The 16,081-nt window shown below is 40.1% G+C and overlaps 1 protein-coding gene across 1 annotated transcript in view; it reads right to left on the bottom strand.

The window, feature by feature from the left end:
• Positions 1 to 16,081, bottom strand: part of LOC122805971 — a 161,102-nt gene that overhangs the window by 22,630 nt on the left and 122,391 nt on the right. The window contains exon 5 of the mRNA XM_044076210.1: positions 6,778 to 7,069. Coding sequence (XP_043932145.1) covers positions 6,778 to 7,069 — 292 coding nt within the window. The remainder of the gene's footprint in view (positions 1 to 6,777; positions 7,070 to 16,081) is intronic.

The following is a 16,081-nucleotide window of genomic DNA, read 5'->3' as shown; positions in this document are numbered from 1 at the left end:
TGGTACGTTTGAATGAAGAAAGCAATTATCCAAATCACAGCTGAAGGCAAACATCTTATCACATCTACTCATTGCTTTCACTAACCCAATAAACTGAGCCTTTAGCTACAATGTTCATCTACCATGTCTGTGGAAACAGGTGTATAATCACATTCTTGCAAATTTATAGTGAGCATAGCAAAAAAAAAAACCCTAAAACTTGGGACAGGTTATTGGGACAAGTTGCCATCTAGTGGCTGAGTACTGTAAGTATCCAAATCACCTGCAGAAACCACAGGGCAGCATTTGAAAGATCTTTATAATATAATATAATCATTCATAATAATTCTTCCTAATCTATAACAACATAGCTAATAGGCATTTACTCTATTATTTTTATGTGTTGAAAGGCAAGTATTTCTGAAGTAATTATAATGTTATTGTATGGACTCTATAACATTTCACTTAACCCAGATTGAAATATTGCCCCCAGATTTATAATCCACTGCCATTTCTTTTTAACGAAAACCAAATGTTTTTGGGAAGTAATAAAAAATGTACCAATCACTCGATTCGTGCCTATATACAGTAGAAATTGCTGTGGAATGATGCAATTTATGTTGATAAAGAGACCTCCTATTTTTGTGGCAATTGATGTCACTAAAATGCAATGAAATCCTTTGTTTCCAAGATCTGGAAGTTTGCCCAAGGCACCACATTTCCATACTACTGAGAATACTATCCAGTCAGTTTGGCAAGTGACTAACTGATGTAACTCATAACTTTTAGAAGTTTTTATTGAGGTAAAAATGTGCTTTGCATACATTTTTACAATACAGTGTCCACAGGGAAGCAATTTATAAAGATACTGCTTGATAGTAAGCTTTGGTGTAACTGTGGAATAGACTCTTTTGTAAAACTTGCAAAACCTGTAACAAAAAATAACCTTTACAACAGAAAAATCAAATATGATCAGAAACAGTTGTACCAAAGAACTTGTCATTTTTTAAAAGGTGTCAATGTTTTTTAAAGTCTGTCTGATTTCTGTTACTTTTTGTTGCCTATGTACTGATAAACCGAGTCAGTCGATCCCTCTGTGGTATTGCTTCCCTGTTTCTATGGTATTGTATGTTTCAGATCTAGGGGTTGACATGGATTTGGTATAAGCTGTCCTTTTAGACTGAGTAAAATTTATTTAGAACAGCAGTTATGTACTTACCACAACTTGGCATCTGTGTTATCCTGTTTCATTATTCCTCATGACTGGATCTTGGATCTGACATCTGATATGATCTGGCACTACACATGACATAGATTCAAGGCTCAAGCTCATCCTTCTTTCATAGCCCCCTTCTGTACTCTAACTCTCAGAGTGAGTTTACTGCAGAAATCTCGAAGAATATAAACCCGAACTTTAAAGAAGGGAAATGAAGCCCAGGATCCCAAGACTTCAGCTTCCTCAGTCCCCCCGAGGAGCACGGATGAGGGAAGGTGGGCGGGAAGTGAGGAATAATAAAATAGAATAACACAGATGCCAAGTTATGGTAAGTGCATTACTACTGCTCTGATGTTATCCATTTCATTATTCCTCATGATTCGGGTCAGAATCCCCAACTACAATAGAATCCCAGGCGGCCCTATGGAAGAATGTGCCTGAGCAATGTAAAACCAAAAGATGCTCCATTTCTGAAGACAATATCGAATTTGTAATGAAAATGAATGTGTGAGGAGTTGGCCAAGTGGCCGCAGCACACGTCATCTATAGACACCCTTGCAGAGAAGGCTGATGAGGTAGCAAATGACCTGAGAGAGTGAGCCCTAGGTGGACGAAGTAACTCTAAGCTCCTGAGAGAATAAACGGTGAAAATACAATTTGAAATCCAATTGGAAATTGTTACCTTAGACACCGCCTGACCACATCTGTTCAAAGAGAAGGCTACAAACAGTTGAGCAGATGAACTGAAAGGTTTAGTCCTGTGCAAGTAAAATCTTAACTGTCTGTGTACATCCAGTGTATGAAGGAGACATTCACCTTTGTTTGGAATGACTTGGAAAAAAGACAGGTAACTGAATACACTGGTTGATGTTATTTTCAGTGGCTACCTTGGGCATGATGGAAGGATTAGTTCTCAAGGCCACCCTGTCCTTGTGAAAAATGATATATGGAGGCTTGGACTTCTGAGACCCACTTAGCCAGTGATGGGAGTACTCTATTGCAGTAAGTAATATATCACAATTTCTAGTAACTAGTAATATAACTAGTTACTTTTTTAAAATAGCAACTAGTAATAGTAATATATTACTTTTTTTAGTAACTAGTAACTTAAATGTGAGATACTTTTGAGTTACTTTTGCTTAAACAAGTGGTTCTCAACGTGGGTGATATAGCCTCCTAAAGAGGGATGTAAAATGTCCGGGGTCCCTATATAGTATGAATAGTAATCAGATGTTAGGAGGTAATAAACACTTTGAAGTTGCAATTTGGATAAAAAAATTACAACATAATGTTGGCACAACTCATAGCACGTAGCATTCATAATAGATCATTAGAATTAGTCTGGAGAAAAATTTACTTCATTTTTTAGCACTGCAAGCAAGTGAAAGCTAATGATGACCAGACTCCAGCCCTGCCCTGGTACTCTGGGACTCTCACCCACTAAAACACCGCCTAACACTGGAAAATTCTAGCCCGATCATATCCTTACCTTGCAGTATAATAAATGGCATTGGTTCTTCATACCACCATCAGTCGAACTCAGACTCATTACTCATCAGTTGAGCGCCCGATGCTCCAACCCACTGCACCAAGCAGGATGCTTCAAGCGGATCAATGATCAACCAGCTTTTGTTCTGACAATATTTTGCTATGTTCTATTTAAAATTCTTTTCAGGTTTCCATTTTTAGTTGCTGAAAATAAACAAAATATGATAGGTTTTCATAGGTCTTGTGTTGCTGGCTGGTTTGGTTTAATTATTATTTGTGACTCTCTAGCTATAAAGACTAGTTTTCTTCTACTTTCAGCTGTGCCCGTTAGGGATCACCACGGTGGATCATCAGTCTGCAGAACAAGTGGCAGTGGAATTTTACATTGTTAAGTTGCCAGCCCAGTGTTCAACCTTCTTCAGAATGCACACGCATGCACACAATCACACCTAAGCCAATTTAGAATGTCTAATCCACCTGCAGCATGTCTTGGGAATGTGGGAGGAAACTGGAACATCCTGAGGAATCCCACTCGAGCACAGGGAGTGTAGATCATAGTGTGTGTGTTATACTTTTAAAGCCACTGTAGTTCATGGGAACATGCACAGAAAGTATTGAGCATGTGCAAGCAGAGCGCCATTTTGTGTAAGCAGCTGGAGTGAAAGCATGTATGTGTATAGCAGTCAGTCAGTTAGCTAGTTCGCTTAAGTTTTATGTTCCAGTCATCCATCCTGATCTGTTTGTGTGTAATAAATATCTTAAAAGAACACCCAAGCCTTGTCATCTTATTTGAATACAAAAGATGAGTGGCATGTTCTCAGAATGGGATCCGAAGTCAAAACTTCTTAAAACCATGAGGTGCACAGTCAGAAATGGAGTAATATACAAGAGTGGCTCAAACAACTGCAAACGACTTGTAAACAGGTCAGAAAATATTTCCAGGTTCTTAAACTCATTTAAATGATTTTTCCCTCAATGAATATAAAGCAAAGCATTCCAGACAAATTACTGAATAAACAAAATGTTCAAAATTGCGACATACTGAAAAAAGTACCTGAAATAATTACGAAAACATTTGAAACAATTATCAGAATCATATAAAATGTTCAAAAAAAGATAAAACAACTGTATTTTTTCACAATGTACTACTTTTTCACATTAACTAAAGCTATTCAAAGTATCTAAAGTGTGCAAAGTGTTGGCAGTGTGTGCAGTATTACAGTACAGCCTTTTCAAAGAGTACAGTTATTTCAAAGAGTCTGTTGTACAGCTGAATATAATTACAAGTACGTGGTGTGTGTTTGACACTTATTTGGCATGGCAGAGGGATTTCACAGACCTGATGAGCTTGTATTTGATAATAATATTGCTGAAAACTAGAGAGTGTTTCAGCAAGAATATGATATTTTCATACAGGCTGCTTTTTCTGATAAAGACGCACATACAAAAGCATTTATTCTGCTCAATTTATCTGGTTCAGAAGCCACTGAGAGAGAACATTCATTTGTGTATGCACCTGCTGTTTATGCAGAGAAGAGGGAAGACTGCCATATTGTGATACAGGCTGAAACGTGGGAAGACTAGTGCTTAAAATGTAAATTTAGAGAAATGTGCAACCCTCAAACGAATATTGTAGTGGAAAGGCACCATTTTACACAAGAGATCAAAAGTCTGGTGAAACTTTTGCAGCATATATAACTGACTTGAGAAACAAGTCAAAAACGTGCAGATTTGGTATTCTGAGAGATGAGTTGATAAAAGACAAGCTTGTGTGTGGTGTTAATAATGACGCAGTGAGAAAGATTTTGCTTTGAGACAGTGATTTAACTTTAAGCAAAAACAGAGAGATTTGGCAGATATATGATCTAATAAAAAAGTACACAAATATACTTATGAATGATAAGAACATGCTTGCAGCTTCTTCCAGCATGAATGTTGATAGTATGCAGCTCACTACGGCTGACATTTGGACCCATCAGAATTGTAGTTTCTTTGGTGTCACCCCCCACTGGATCGGCTGTGACACACTTCAAAGAAAGTCAGCTGCTTTGTCATGCTGCAGATTACAGGGAATGGATACATATGATCTCATAGCATCAACTCTTGAGAGCATTCCCATCAAGTATAAGATAGCTCAAAAGGTGTGTGCAACAATTACTGACAATGGCAGCAATTTTGTAAAGGCTTTCACTGTCTTCTCAGAATGCGAGAGATCTGAGACTACAAGCATTCTGTCCCAAGATGAAGATTATGATGGTGAAGTGATTTACAACAGCGTGACAGCCGTGCTGTGTCAGTCTTTAGTTAGTAACTAATAATAGTAATAAATTACTTTTTTAGAAAAGTAATAAGTAATAGTAACTTATTACTTTCACTTAAAAGTAACTAGTAATAGTAACTTATTACTTTTATAAGTAAATAGCACAACAAAGTTATGGCCACAAGAAAGGCTGTTTTCCAAGACAGGAACTTAATATCACAGGAATGAGCCGGCTCAAAAAGGTTTTGAGTGAGAGACTGCAACATCATAGTCAAATCCCAAGGGGGAGAAGGATTTTTGACAGGGGGCCTGAGGAGAAAAACACTTTTCTTGAAGGCCTTGCATAGTCTAGAGGAAAAGGTAGGCTCCCTACTAACATGACAATTGGAAATGGTCACCAACTGCAGCTTTATGGTAGAGAAACTGGCACTATCTTGATAAAGACATGATAAAAACAGAAGAATATCAGAAACTGGAGCAGAGAGGGGTTGAGATTTCTTTCAACTGCCCAGAAGGAAAACCGTTTCCACTTACTGTTTTAGAGTTTTTGAGATGACAATTTCTGTGAGGCCAGAATAATTGTCTTTACAGGGGAAGCCAATCTGGACTCTCTTAGCATCACGGGAAGTGGAGAAACCATGCGGTTAGATGAAGGGATCAGAGGTTCGGAGTTTGCAGTTCTGAAGGATGAGAGATAAGATCCAGTGCGGGATCTAGTATCCATGGAAGATATTTCAGATGAGACCATAGGAAGGGAAACCACATCTGATGAGGCCAGGAAGGGGCAATGAGGATCATGGGACACTTCAGTCTGTGGGCTTTCTGCATTACTCTGGGGATCAACAGGATAGGTGGATATGCATAAAGAAGACCTGGAGGCCAGTCATGGACAAGAGCATCCTTCGGTGATTGCCTCTCTGTGGGGATCAGGGCAAAGTACCTGATACATTTGTTGTTCATTTGGGATGCAAAGAGGTCACAGACGGGTTGGCCCCATTGGCTGAATATCTGTGACACCAGTGATGGGTTGAGGGACCACTTGTGTTGGCTCAAGATGGACCTGCTGAGTCTGTCTAACAACATGTTGGACTCCCCGGGTATGTGTGTTGCAAGAAGAAAGTGACTGGAAGAAATCTCTCATTCCCACACTCTCATGGTCTCTCTGCACAGTGGATAAGAATGTGTTCCCCCCTGCTTGTTAATGTACCAGACTACTGACATGTTGTCTGTATGAATTGCAATTGTTCCCAGTGGAAGGCAATCCTGAAAGGCTTGCAACATCAGGAGGACTGCTCACATCTCTAGAACATTTATGTGCAACTTGGTCTCTGTAGGGAACCACATGCCTTAGACCATTCTGCACTGAAAATGCCCCCCTCCCCCAGTCTAGCAGGGAAGTGTTTGCGGTCACTATGGCCATGGGAGGGGGAAGAGAAAAGGGTCTGCCTTGGAAGAGATCCTCTGAAAGAAGCCACCACTGAAGATGTCACCTGCAAATGGGTGTCAATTGTATCAGCATGGACATGGGATGATAGAGAATGGACTATTGGACTGCTAGCATCTACTTTAGTACTCGCATATAATATCTCACCAGCGGTACAAGGAGGATAGCTGCTGACATGGATCCCAGAACTTTGAGAACGAGGTGTGTCTGCAGTGATGTGACATCTAGAATCATCTTGATTTGCTGCCTGAGTAAGTCTGAGGGGGCAAAGCTGCAATATCTGTCACTGTGTTGAGCTGGGTTCTTATAAACTCTAGACTTTGCGCAGGAGTCAGTTTTGACGTAGCCACATTGACCGTAATGCCTAACTTGTTGTGACCCAATGCCGACCTCTCTGAGCCAAGACCTGCTCTGATCCAATGGCAATGGAATCAATCTGGTCAGGGACCCTGATGGAGTCAGAAAAGTATGCATTTCCAGACTCATCAATGCCTCCCTTGGGTGAACTGGGTACTGCAGTTTTGAAACAGGAAGAGTCAGAATAGGAGAGGGCAACCCTGCAGCCGGGGATCTTGCCGAGTCCAAGCAGGCTGGAGATGCCAAGAGACCCATCTCTATCTGGACTCTGAGGAAGCTCCTCATTATCCTGTCCATATCCATTGGCAAAAGGCTCATGGATGATCTGGAGGAAGCCAAAGAATGGGTGGATTTAGCCAAGGAAGCAAGCCTGGACCCCAAAGCAGACCTATGATGCCCCAATCTGAAGATCAGCTCTGAAGTCTAGGAACCAAGTGTTTCAGATCCCTGGTGGATCCTGAAGGACAGTCTTCAAAATGTAACAGTCGATTCGACAAAGATGTCAGATTTGACAGCTGCTGGACCGCCCTCTTCAGATCCAGAGAAACAGATGGAACCAAGGGGGGCCTAACTGCAGACGGATCCAAATGCCTCCAATCCAAAGAGACCTCGTAATCTACCGATGGAGCCAGAGATATTGAATCCGAGACAGCCAAAGGCAGATTCAGATCCAGAGATCTCTGATCCAAAAGCCTAAGCTGATTCTGCGACAAAGAAGGAGAAGCACCCAGGGAAGCAGATCCATAGGCAGTGTTAGACACCCATCGAACCTGTGGCCGTAGGGAGCCACCCCGATTATCTCCCTGCATATGAGAGCCCCCACATAAAGCAGCTGCGGGTTTCTCAGTCTCCTCTGCTCCTTGTACACACAAGGATTTGGAAATAAAAACAGTATTTGTTCCATTCATAGGTGATGAATGCAATCTGTTCATCACACTTTCATCAGAAAAAGAAAAAGTGTGCGCATGTTAGCGTATGTATGTGTGTATGTCTCCAGTTATCCGTGAGTGCCTGTGAGTGCATTTATGCCGGTGCTTGCAAGTGCATGTATATGACTGTATGTGAGTACATGTGTACATGCAAGTCTATGTGAGTGCGTGTATGCAAGTGTGTGCCAGTGTGTGCATGCAAGTGCATGAGTATATGTAAATGACTGTACCCAAGTACATGTTTATATGCGAGTATACAGGAGTGTGAGTGTGCACTAGTGTGTGTATGCAAGTGTGTGATTACATGTATACTACAGTGTGTGAGTGCATGTGTATATGTAAATGTGACTGAGTGCTGGTATGTGAGTATGTGTGAGTACATGTAGGCATGCATGAGTATGTTGAGGGTTCAGAATCAGATTCCTACATACGGGAGGTTGCTCCAGAAAACATTATTTTTTTAAACTTTAAAGCATGCATACCTCTCAACTGTACAGATTTTTTCAGACTGTCCAGATTTTTGCCTCATATTTTTTGGTCTGTTCTCCACATATAATTTGTGGTTTTCTGGCAAATCATTGAAGATTGAAATAACTAAATAATGACATTCATTTGAGTTTCAGTCTTCATTTCCTTTGGAAAATGCATGCTAATACAAATCATATTACTCTAATAACTTTTGAAGTTTATAAGAGCAATATTTAAAATCTGCCTCTACTTCTGGCCTTTTGTCCCACCATTATTTTAGACATTAACCAGATTTCTTGCGCTAAGAGGTTGAGAAGTATTCACAGCTATTCAGGGAAAATAATTATTTATTTTGTTTTATTTTACTGTTTTATTTATTTATTTATTTGACATTTGGTTACCAGGAAAGGTGAGAAAACCCATTTTCAGTGGAGGACTGGGGAGAAAATCTCCATACAATACAATAGTATAATGCAATAGTACAGTATATAAGAAAATAGCATGCAAAAATTAACAATGTATGTTGACAAAAGATTCAGGAAAAGTAGTACAAAAGCATTGGATTATAAAACAGCACAAGGGCAATTTATTATTGACCTTGCTCTACATTTGTCAAATATTACAGGTTGTTGTTGTTTAATTTTTATTTACATATATACATATTTACATATTTATATATGTATATATACATATATACATATGGAGGTAGGTTTGGAATGTGAATGATACAATAAAAAAGGCTGGTAAAGAGGAAGGAGGAAATTCAGTAAGACAGTCTGATGGGTGTTGGGGTGGGGGTGACTATATTTGCTGTGTGGGAGTGCAATGGCTATTATGGACTAAGGGAGGGCCTATGTGGGCATAAGAGTACTAGAATCATAGTTGTGAGAAGGGTAGTAAAAGGGGAGGTGAGGGAAGGCGTGTAAGTGGGTTGGTGATTAGCCCGGAGCTGAGCATGAGCACAGCTAGGAGTTAGCTAGGTGAGATTTGGGAATATTTCTGAATTTTGCGGTGTTTATAGTTTCCAGGATAGATTTAGGAATATTGTTCCAAGTCCTAGAGATGAAATTGGAGTATAGTAAGTCCCAGAACCTGTTTTTAGATTTAGTAACTTATGAGTTCATAGGTTCTTAGGTGTTTACTAGGCCAATGACCACAAGGGCCTTTTTAAGCCTAGCCATGCATCCCAAATCTCTGACAAGTTCTGATACCGTTGGTAACCTACAGGTTACCTATTTGCATTAGAGACATACGTGCCAAACCAGGGAAGAATTTCAAATTTCCCACCCAATTGTCCAAGTTGCACTTGAATTGGGTTAGGGAGGATCTCTGCTTCACATGGATGGGGAGCCTGTTCTATAGACAGGGTAGTGTCTGGGATACATACCTATCTCTCCAGCAGGTCCTAGCTATATCATAGGCAAGGTTTAAGACTTTAGAATGTGTAATTCTGCTACTGTTTGTTTTGTGGATATGCAGGAGGTCCATCAGAGTGGGGTCTGACAATGCCCTGTATGACTGGCATAGATCTCCTGTCAAAAGCCTATAGGAGACAAACCACAGGGATAGGGCCTTGAGGTGGTCTGCATAGAACATATTACTTACTCCCTGTATTCTTTTAGAGAGGAACATCTGTGGACATTCCAGTTGTTGGATATGCTTGGTTAGGTACATACCAAAGGGTGAATTGTACTCAATGATAGGTCTGATGAATGCCGAATACAGTAGGACAATGACTTCCTTGGACTTATATGCCATACCTTTGTTTATAAGATGCACAACATAGAATGATTTCCTCACCATTGTAGACACAAGATGATCAAAGGCTAGATTACTATCTATATGTGTCCCTAAGTCCCTGACTACTGGGTCAACTCTAAGGGGTGTGTTGTCAATATGATAGTTATCAGGGATGGATGACTTCCCAAAAGATACTATTATGCATTTCTTGGCATTTAGTTTTAGTTCATGGCACTGACACCAGCTATTTGTCTGTGTCATCCCCCCAGGAGAACATTTGTGTCAGTGTGAGATTCAATGACAGCTCTAATTTGTAATCATCTGCAAATTTAGTCAGCCAGAGACCACTGACATTGACCTTGACTTCTGAGATGTAAATGACAAAAAGGAGCGTCCAAGGACTGACCCCTGAGGGACTCCACTTATGACTGGCTTCTTTGTAAAGATGGACTCCCCAATTCTAACTTCACGTGTCCTGTCTATGAGCCAGCTAGCCATCAACCAGGTGACATACAGGTTTATCTAACCTTTTGAGTATGTTATCAATGCCTGAGTATGTTATTGTGTCAGATGCCTTGGCCAGGTCAAGGTAGGCAGTATGAACGATTTTGCCCTCATTCATTGTTTTTCTCAAAGAAGTCCACCAGACTGAGTAGGCATGATCTGCCATTGACGAAACCAAACTGGGTTGGGTCCAGTGTCTGGAGGTTTACTATATCTCTATTGATCATCTCCATAATAATCCTTTCCATGATTTTACATATAAGATTAGTGAGGCTTATGGGTCTGTAGTTCCAGGGTCTGTAGATGTCCCACCTTTGTGCAGAGGGATGACTGTTGACTTTCTCCATTCATTAAGTCCAGCAGCTCCAGGTCTTGTACAGGCTGTTGACCTGTCTTATCAGGTGGTTCCTGGTAAAAGAAAAAGTGGTTCATTTAAATCCAGAGAGGATGTGATGGAACAGATACCGTCTTTTCCCTCAGAATTTTGATTTTGATTCAGTAGAGTATGTTACCTGAATCTCCTATCAATGATGCTCTTTCTCCAAGACTATTTCCAGAATGTGCAAGTGTATTCAGTGGGAGAATTGGCAATTGAAACTTGAGTTAGATGAACTAAAATGGCAATTGAAACTTGAGTTAGATGAACTAAAATGGCAAATACTAACTAATGCATAATCTTATCCGGGCTTAAATGAAACACTGTCTATTAAGTGTATTTTAAAACTGTTAGCACTAAATAGGTAGAATAAAAACATAAGCCTATATTTATACTTATATTTATTAGCCAGTCAAATATAAATATATATATATATATATATATATATATATATATATATATATATAAAAAACTTTTTTTAATTTTTTCAAAATATTTAAAGCTTAGAAATAACAATGAGTGTAAATATATATACATACATTCATGTTACATGAAAGAACTTTTATTGTATATGTTATTGTTTATGTATACCATTAGGCTGGTCTGCTATACATTTGAACATTTTTAGAGTAGTGTGGTTTCTGTGTTTATTCCAATTTATAAATGTTTTTTCACGTTTGAGATTTTATATTGTGAGCATTTCCCTTTTAATAAGTAATTACTATGTAATTAAGAAATGTATTTAAATCATAACTGTTGGTTTTTTCACTGTTTGTCTGAAGAAGGCTTGGTAGTGACCGAGCCGAAAGCGCTTACATTAAACAGTGTTTATTACGTTGAGTCCATTCTAATTGTTTCCAGACCCATCTTGTTTGTATGTTGACCTGTCTTATCAGGTGGTTCCTGGTAAAAGAAAAAGTGGTTCATTTAAATCCAGAGAGGATGTGATGGAACAGATACCGTCTTTTCCCTCAGAATTTTGATTCTGATTCAGTAGAGTATGTTACCTGAATCTCCTATCAATGATGCTCTTTCTCCAAGACTATTTCCAGAATGTGCAAGTGTATTCAGTGGGAGAACATAGAGGTTTCTCAGTCCCCCACAAAATACTATCAACTGTTACAGAAGTAATTTCCAGAACCTTTACCCATTTCCCCATTTCTATCAGCTCTGGAGTGTGTGTCACTTCATGCAACCTTCTTGATGTAATGTATAAAGTTAGTCAATCTTTTTTTAAGTTTTTATATACTCTTCCCAAACATGACCCAGCAGCTATAACTTTAGTTAATCCAGCTGCTGCCAAACATGTTAACTCTAATTCTTCCCCTTCTGACAAGGATGGTAAAACAAATGTTACATTTGGGGGAAAAAGTGTTTGCTTCTGCAACTTTAATTTTTATAATTCTGAGTTGTTAGACTCATATGTTAAAGTTTATTGTGACTAACTGAAAATATGAGGAATGTTTTACCTAAATTCCTCCCTGCGAGGAAAAATCTGCTTTGTGTGGTTTGGTTTGGTTTATTTTTCAAGTCACTAGTCATTTAAAGTGTGTTTATGACTGTAGATACTACATCCAGTGAGGCTGCCACTGGTACTGTGTTAAAGAGGTTTGCATTATCAAAACCTTCTAGAGGATGTAAAAATGAGCTTTTACATTCACCTTTGGATAGATATTTTGGTCCCACTGCTGCAAAGGTTATCAAAAATGTGATGAGAGGGTTAAGCTGATACAGGGAATCTCACAGATTTTTTGCATCCCTCCTTCTCTAAATTTTCCAAAGGTTATATTACTCCCTTGTCCAACTACTGCAAGAAACAAAATAAAACAAACAGTCTTGGCAATATGCTGGTATGCAGACATTAAAAAACAATGGTGGGGAGGTTCCCTAAAAGAAAGCAGGAATCCCCCAACACAAAGGAGAGTGAAAAAAATGTCAGAATGAGTATGTGAGGGGCCTAGTCCCAACTCCCACCCTGTCAGTTTCTTATCCCATCCAGAAAGTCAGATTCTCCATTTCTGTCTCTGACAACAGGTTGTTTCAGACAAATGGGTTCTGAGACTGACTTAGTTGGAAAAAATCCCTGCTTTTCAGGGAATTATTCCCCATCCCCAGACCAAACCCCTCTGTTCCTTCCTGTCCTACAACACATGCTTTATCAGGCTGGGGTAATATAAATAGTTGCTTTTTCCCAGTGGGGAAGAGGTTTTCATTCAAGAACGTTTCTGAAGCCAAGCCAGGAAAAGAAAATGCCTGGAGATCAGTTATCAATCTTTTTCTTAAACCAGTTTGTGATGGTGCCCAATTTCAAGATCCTTTCACAACACAATCTCTTACCCCTTCTTCCCCATTTTAGATTTTTGGTAATCTTAGATTTAAAAGATGCTTATCATTACATTCATATCCATTAAGGTTTCAGATGTTTCTTGAGGTTTTATGTATCTGGATCACATTATACATTCTCTGCCTTAGCCTTTGGGTTATCCACTGCCCCAGGAGTATTCACAAAGTGTCTAGCTCCAGCTATAACACATTGCAGGATACATGGTATCCACACTTTTTCATATTTAGATGTCCTGCTTATCTATCCAGACTCTTTTTCAAAGTGTCAGGAATCTCTCTCTCTCTCTCTATCTCTCTATTTCTCTCTCTCTCTCTCTCTCTTTGGTGAGAGACCTCATATGCAGGCTGGGATTCAAAGAGACTCTCAGTAGAAATGGCTTTTCTTCCACAGGAAAAAAAAATCTACATTTAGATCTATTCCAAGGTTTTTCCCCTGATCCCTCTGGTTTTACATATACAGCCACTATGAAAGCAAAAGACCTCTAAAACCAAAGGCAAGCATCCAGTTTGGTGGACCCCAGCCATAAACAAGCTCTACAACAAAAGGAGGAAGCTACTACAAGATAGAGCAAAATCCTTAAAAGGGAAAACACCCTTGATCATTATAAGTAAAAAATTAAGAACTTTCATAAAATCATCCTAGGCAAATTTTGAGAGAAAAGTCGCTAAGGACTCAAAGGACAATCATAAGGCCTTCTTTAGCTATGTTAGAAACCTGGGAGGAAACTCCCAGATATGCTCAGAATTAGTTCAAAATGATGTAAAAATTACTGAACCTACAGACATTGCCAACATACTGGCTGACAGGTTCAGTGCAAACTTCTCCCCCCCCAAAAGGTGAGATATCTATACCAGAGAATTATAGCCCCCCAAACATCTCTAACGCTCAGGTGAGAACTGCTCTCTCGAATGCAAAAAACACAGCATCCATGGGACCAGATGGTGTCCCCGGATGTGTGCTCCACGAACTCAATGAGGAATTAAACCTGCAGTTAGGGCAGCTGTTTAATCTTAGCCTCACCTCAGGATACATGCCTAAGGAGTGGCGTACGGCAACTGTGGTCCCACTTCACAAAGGAGGTGCCTCCACCGACCCGGGAAATTACCGTCCCATCAGCTTGACAAGCTTGATCTGCAAAGCTATGGAGAGGATCATAATGGAACTCATAAATAAAGACATAGGAGACTTGCAGACTTTGGATCCGACCCAGTTTGGCTTTGTCAAGGGCAGATCATGCCTTTTAAACCTGGTGGACTTTTTCGAAACAGTCACCAAGGCCATTGATGAGGGAAAGGCAGTCCACACAGCCTACCTCGACCTGGCAAAGGCTTTCGACACAGTACCCCACTCAGGTATCATTGAAAAACTCATTAGCTTAAATGTAAACCGATACGTCACAAGATGGGTTGCAAATTGGCTAAGTGACAGAACCCACAGGGTCAGAGTTGCTGGCGCCATGTCAGACTCAAAGCCTGTCACAAGTGGTGTCCCACAGGGCTCAGTCCTGGGCCCTCTCCTGTTCGGCATCTACTTTTCAGAAGTACAAGCAAACACAGGAGGATTATGGCTGACAAAATTTGCAGATGACTGCAAACTGGGCGCCATAGTTGAGAACACATCTGACACAGATATCCTTCAAAAGGGTCTTATAGAAACGGAAAACTGGTGCCAGAGCCATGGCCTAAAGTTAAATGCCAAAAAATGCATAGTCATACCCTTCGGGAAAAACAAGGTTACCCCTAGCTACCATATAGGCGGAAACCCACTAAGCACAGAAGAGGTTATCAGGGATCTGGGTACCCAGGTTGACAGTAACCTTTCATTTGATACTCACGTTGCCAAAGTAGTTAGGAAGACCTTCTACATTGCCCACCTGATCATGAAGGGATTCACATCTAGATCAAGGGAAGTCATCGTCCCCCTGTACTCATCACTCATCAGGCCAATGATTGAGTACAATGCCCCATTCAGAATGTATCTGACACGACACCTGCAGCAACTGGAAAGGCCCCAAAAGTTCCTCACCAAAAGGATAAAGGGTCTCAAAAATATGTCCTATGCTGCCCGACTGAAGGAACTTCAGCTCTACTCAGTAAACACCGTCTGCTCAGAGGTGACCTGTGCCTGACATACAAGGCCATGTCCAACCCAGAATTGATGAACATGCTTCACCTCAAAAAATCTAGATCCCTCAGAACTACAAGGGCAGGAGACTTAAACCTTGACACGGTTATAAATAGGACGTGCTGGAGGGACAGATTCATCACCCAGAGACTCCCTATGCTGTGAAACAAAATCCCGGTACATGTGAGGCAGAGCACCTCGCTGGCTTTGTTCAAGAGAAATCTTGACCAATGAATGGGAGATCGCAGATATACCCCAGGGATTATCTCAGTGTCACTGCTTGACAGAGGCACAGCAAAATAATGGGCATAGTATCCTCCAAACTAAAGGGGTGGCGAAAGCCACAAAACTCTGGCTAGGCTTATAAATGCCCTTGGGCAGATAGCCTAGTATGAACCTATGAACCTATGACTGTACCCAAGTACATGTTTATATGCGAGTATACAGGAGTGTGAGTGTGTACTAGTGTGTGTATGCAAGTGTGTGATTACATGTATACTACAGTGTGTGAGTGCATGTGTATATGTAAATGTGACTGAGTGCTGGTATGCGAGTATGTGTGAGTACATGTAGGCATGCATGAGTGTGTTGAGGGTTCAGAATCAGATTCCTACATACGGGAGGTTGCTCCAGAAAACATTATTTTTTTAAACTTTAAAGCATGCATACCTCTCAACTGTACAGATTTTTTCAGACTGTCCAGATTTTTGCCTCATATTTTTTGGTCTGTTCTCCACATATAATTTGTGGTTTTCTGGCAAATCGTTGAAGATTGAAATAACTAAATAATGACATTCATTTGAGTTTCAGTCTTCATTTCCTTTGGAAAATGCATGCTAATACAAATCCTAT

This window comes from Protopterus annectens, chromosome 7.part0 (genome assembly GCF_019279795.1).
Source record: "Protopterus annectens isolate FY-2018-M chromosome 7.part0, PAN1.0, whole genome shotgun sequence".
Classification (NCBI taxonomy): domain Eukaryota; kingdom Metazoa; phylum Chordata; order Ceratodontiformes; family Protopteridae; genus Protopterus; species Protopterus annectens.
The sequence above is the reverse complement of the archived record's forward strand: the minus strand, read 5'-3'. Positions and strand labels throughout refer to the sequence as shown.